The following is a 4924-nucleotide window of genomic DNA, read 5'->3' on the forward strand; positions in this document are numbered from 1 at the left end:
ACATTAAATGCAATGCACAGAATAACACACAAGCCTCATACACACATGGCACATAACTCACTCAGGATTGGACTCATCAAGACACTCTAGTCAAAGCAGTTAAGCAAATTTAAGATCATACAATTTAAGGTACTTATACAAGAGTAAAAAATTGAGCCTAAACGTCACAATCAAACTACTCACTATTCTCAAGGCATAACAAAGTCAAGAGATGTTGCTTCAATTCAATTCATCTCACAATGGCTCCTACTCCTAAAAAAATAAAACTAACTACACCCGGTTCAAACAAAACTCTTGGAAAAGAACCGCGGCACAAAGAAACACCAAGGGGGAATTACTACACTATATACAAAGAAAATCTTTTGTCCTTTTTCCTTAGACTTAAATCCCTCATGAAAACTGTCTAGGAGATCCATCGTCGGGAAAAGTCCTATTTTTCTACTTTTTGTTTCAATTGTTTTCATAGCTACTAAAATACTAAAACACTACACAAGTACGAAAACAAAAATAAGAAGTTAACATTTTTCTAACATCCTACTACTAATTATCTAGAGAATTCTCCTACCCTACACTTAAAAGAGTACAGTGTCCCCAATGCACAAATAAAGCAAAACAATAATGAGGGTGGACAAGAAACTCCCTGAAAGGACAAAGGCCGAAGCAATAGTGGCTCACGGGGTACTCAGACTTCCCCCAAGCATGGTCCTTTGTATGGGCACCCCACACTTAGTTCCCACAATCTACTCGCTTTTGCACACTTCCAATGGCTTTGCCTCTTATGCTTATAATCCTGCAAAACAAAAACAAACACTACAACAATAATAAGATAAAAAATAAAAATAAAAAAAGCAGTAAAGATGGGTTGCCTCCCAACAAGCGCCTGATTTAACATCGCGGCACGACACAAAATCTCGTCTAATCATTGGCAAGTAACACCTTCGACTTCTAACGATCAAAGTCACCTCCATAATAGTGCTTTAGTCTTTGTCCGTTCACTAAGAATGTTCTATTGCCACATAAGACGCGCATCTCACTTACACCATGTGGAGTGACTCGCACTACCTCAAACGGGCCCGGCCATCTCGATTTGAGCTTCCCCGAAAAGAGTCTTTACCTCGAATTGAACAAGAGAACCAATTGGCCCGGTTCGAACTTGCGATGGTGGATATGCTTATCATGCCAGCGCTTGGTCGTTTCTTTATATAACTTGTCATTCTCATACGCCTGCAAGCGAAACTCATCAAGCTCGTTCAATTGCATCACCCGCTTTCTACCCACTAATTCTGCATCAAAGTTTAGCTTCTTTATCGCCCAATAGGCCTTGTGCTCAAGTTCCACCGGTAAGTGGCATGCCTTACCATAAACTAGCTTGTCAGGGGAGGTTCCGATTGGAGTTTTGTATGCAGTCCGGTATGCCCATAGAGCATCATCAAGCTTTGCATCCCAATATTTCCTACTTGCACTAACTGTCTTCTCCAGGATCTGCTTTATCTCTCTATTTGAGACTTCAACTTGCCCACTAGTCTGAGGATGGTACGCGGTTGCAACCTTATGTTTGACCCCATATTGTGCTAAGAAATTGTCCAAGAGCTTGTTACAGAAATGGGTGCCCCCATCACTAATCATCACTCTCGGAGTGCCGAACCTTGCAAAGATATGCTTTTTCACAAAGTCGACCACAACCTTGGCATCATTGGTAGGAAGAGAAATGGCCTCCACCCAGTTCGAGACATAGTCAACGGCCACCAAAATATACTTACACCCACTGGACAAGGGAAACGGACCCATAAAATCAATTCCTCACACATCAAAAATTTCAACCTCTATAATACCGTGCAATGGCATCTCATGCCTTTTCATGATTGTTCCTGTTCTCTGGCACCTATCATACCTCCTCACGAACTCATGGGCGTATTTAAACACCCTAGGCCAATAAAAACCCGACTGCAACACCTTAGCTGCCGTTTTGTCACCCGCATAATGACCACCATAGGGTGACGTATGTCAGTCATGTAAGATAGCATTTATTTCAGATTTGGGCACACATCTTCTCACTAACTGATCGGTACATGATTTGAATAGAAATGGATCATCCCACACATATGACCTCACATCTCGCAAGAACTTCTTTTTAGCATAAGGTTCAAGATCAGGCGACATCTCGCCACTTGCCAGATAGTTCAAAAAATCTGCATACCACGGCACCTCTCCAGCAGTAATGGCCAACAATTGCTCATCTGGGAATGTTTCCTTGATAATATCTCCTTTAGCTACATGATTCCGAGTTTCTAACCTGGATAAGTGATCAGCCACTTGATTCTCTGTTCCTTTACGATCTCGGTTCTCCAAATCAAATTCCTGGAAGAGTAAAACCCAACGGATTAGCCTTGGTTTAGCATATTTATTTTCGAACAAATACCTGATGGATGCATGGTCTATGTAGACGATGACTTTGGTGCTAACCAAATAGGCCCGAAATTTATCGAACGCCCACACTACAACAAGCAACTCCTTTTATGTCACAATATAATTTATTTGAGCAAGAGTAAATGTCTTGCTTGCGTAGTAAATGGAGTGAAACATTTTGCTCCTCCTCTGGCCCAACACAGCCCTAATTGCACCATCATTAGCGTCACGCATCATCTCAAATGACTCTTTCCAGTCAGGAGCCACTATGATTGGTGCACTCACTAACGTCTTTTTCAGCTCCTCGAATGCTTTCAAACAAGCATCGTCAAACTTGAACGACACATCCTTCTCTAACAACCTGCACAAAGGAGAAGAAATATTTGAGAAATCCTTTATAAATCGGCGATAAAAACCTGTATGTCCCAGAAAACTCCTAACTCCTTTCACTGAAATCGGTGGTGGCAACTTATCAATTGCTTCCACCTTAGCTTTGTCAACTTCCAGTCCATCTTTGGACACCTTGTGCCCTAACACTATACCTTCATGTACCATAAAATGGCACTTTTTCCAATTCAGTACTAGATTAGTCTCCTCACACCTGGCAATCACTTTAGCAAGATTGGTCAAGCATTCATCAAAAGAAGGACCAAACACAGAAAAATCATCCATAAAACCTCCACAAATCGTTCCACCATATCGGTGAAAATAGCCATCATACACCTTTGAAAAGTCGCAGGTGCATTACATAACCCGAATGTCATTCTCTTAAATGCATAAGTGCCATAAGGGCATGTAAAAGTGGTCTTTTCTTGATCTTTCGGGGCAATAACAATCTGATTATACCCCGAATAGCCATCAAGGAAATAATAGTATTCCTGTCCGGCTAACCTGTCAAGCATTTGATCAATGAAGGGGAGAGGGAAGTGATCTTTTCATGTAGCATTATTCAACTTCCTATAATCTATGCATATTCGCCAACCAGTCACAGTCCTAGTTGGGATTAATTCATTTTGTTCATTCACTACAACAGTCATACCCCCCTTTTAGGTACACATTGAACAAAGCTTACCCACTTACTATCGGAGATGGGAAATAATATACATGTGTCGAGCCACTTAATCACTTCTTTTCTTACCACCTCTTTCATGATTGGATTTAGGCGGCGTTGATGTTCCATGCTAGGCTTGTGTCCCTCCTCCATGAGTATTTTGTGCATGCAGAATGCAGGGCTAATACCCTTTATGTCAGACATTGTCCAACCAATGGCATGCTTGTGCTCCCTCAGCACCCTTAAGAGCTTTTCTTCCTGCAATTTAGACAAATGAGAAGAAACAATCACAGGTAATGTGTTAGAACTACCCAAATATGCATAATGAAGATGATATGGTAAGGGTTTAAGTTCCAGTTTTGGAGCCTCCTCAACTGAGGGTCTAGGGGGCAGGCCGATTGGCCTATCCAGAGGCTCAAACTGGGATCTTTCTCTTATGTATTCACAGGATGCATCCAAAATTTGCAACATCTCTTTGACCTCTTCTTCCAATTCCAAGTGATTGAACAACATCAATGCCTTTTATAGTGCATCTTCTTTAAATGCACTTGGGTCTGCGGCTGGTTCATTTAACTTCACTATAGAAATCATGGCCAGGTCCTCGTAATGACAAGGCAACTGAATGGCTCGATATACATTGAAGATCGCTTCTTCATTGTCCACCCTCAGGATCATCTTACCTTCTCGGACTTTGATAATGGAATCTCCAGTGGCCAAAAGAGGTCATCCCAAGATGATAGGAACTAACTCATCGGCCTCGTAGTCCAGGATGATAAAATCTGCAGAGAAAATAAACTTCCCAATCTGCAGCAAGACGTCCTCAATTACCCCCTCAGGATAAACATAAGATCTGTCAACTAACTGTAGCAGCACCGTGGTGGGTCTCGGAGCTCCTAATCCCAATTGTTTGAACACTGATAACGGCATCAGATTTATACTTGCATCCCAAATCATATAAAGCTCTACCCACATCAATTTCACCAATCCTCACGGGGATGGTAAAACTACGCGGATCCTTAAGCTTTTGTGGAAGATTATGTTCAATACTGAAAGTGCACTCCTCAGTAAGTGTGCTGGTCTCAAATTTAGTTAACCTCCTCTTATTTGCCACTATATCCTTCATATATTTTGCATATTTTGGGACCTCATGGAGCATGTCCACCAAAGGGATGTTCAAGTGTATCTGCTTCAGCATATCAAAAAATTTGTCAAACATGTGGTCATCATTCTTCTTTCTCAGTCTTTAAAGAAAAGGAGGTGGCACCCTCTCTGATATTTGCTCAGACTCTGTTTTGTTTCTCTCATCTACCTTTATATGTTTTGGCACTCTTTCTTCTTCGAGCCCAGACTGCTCCTTTTGCTTCTTAGGCACTTCTACTAACTCTCTCCCATTTCTCAACGTCACTGCATTGACTTGAGCATTTTTCTATGTATCACTTGGGAGTGCTCCAACATGTCTAATATTCT

The 4924-nt window shown here is 41.5% G+C and overlaps 1 protein-coding gene across 1 annotated transcript; it reads right to left on the reverse strand.

Moving 5' to 3' along the window:
• Nucleotides 1-726: 726 nt before the first annotated feature.
• LOC142178976 (uncharacterized) lies at nucleotides 727-3078 on the reverse strand. Its single transcript, XM_075248794.1, has 4 exons — nucleotides 2524-3078; nucleotides 2108-2358; nucleotides 1208-1765; nucleotides 727-790 (listed from the first exon to the last, which is right to left on the reverse strand). Exons 1-4 carry the CDS (start codon nucleotides 3076-3078, stop codon nucleotides 727-729), a joined length of 1428 nt encoding a protein of 475 aa, XP_075104895.1.
• Between the last annotated feature and the right edge of the window lie 1846 nt (nucleotides 3079-4924).

The sequence above is a fragment of the Nicotiana tabacum genome, unplaced genomic scaffold (genome assembly GCF_000715075.1).
Source record: "Nicotiana tabacum cultivar K326 unplaced genomic scaffold, ASM71507v2 Un00123, whole genome shotgun sequence".
NCBI lineage: Eukaryota > Viridiplantae > Streptophyta > Magnoliopsida > Solanales > Solanaceae > Nicotiana > Nicotiana tabacum.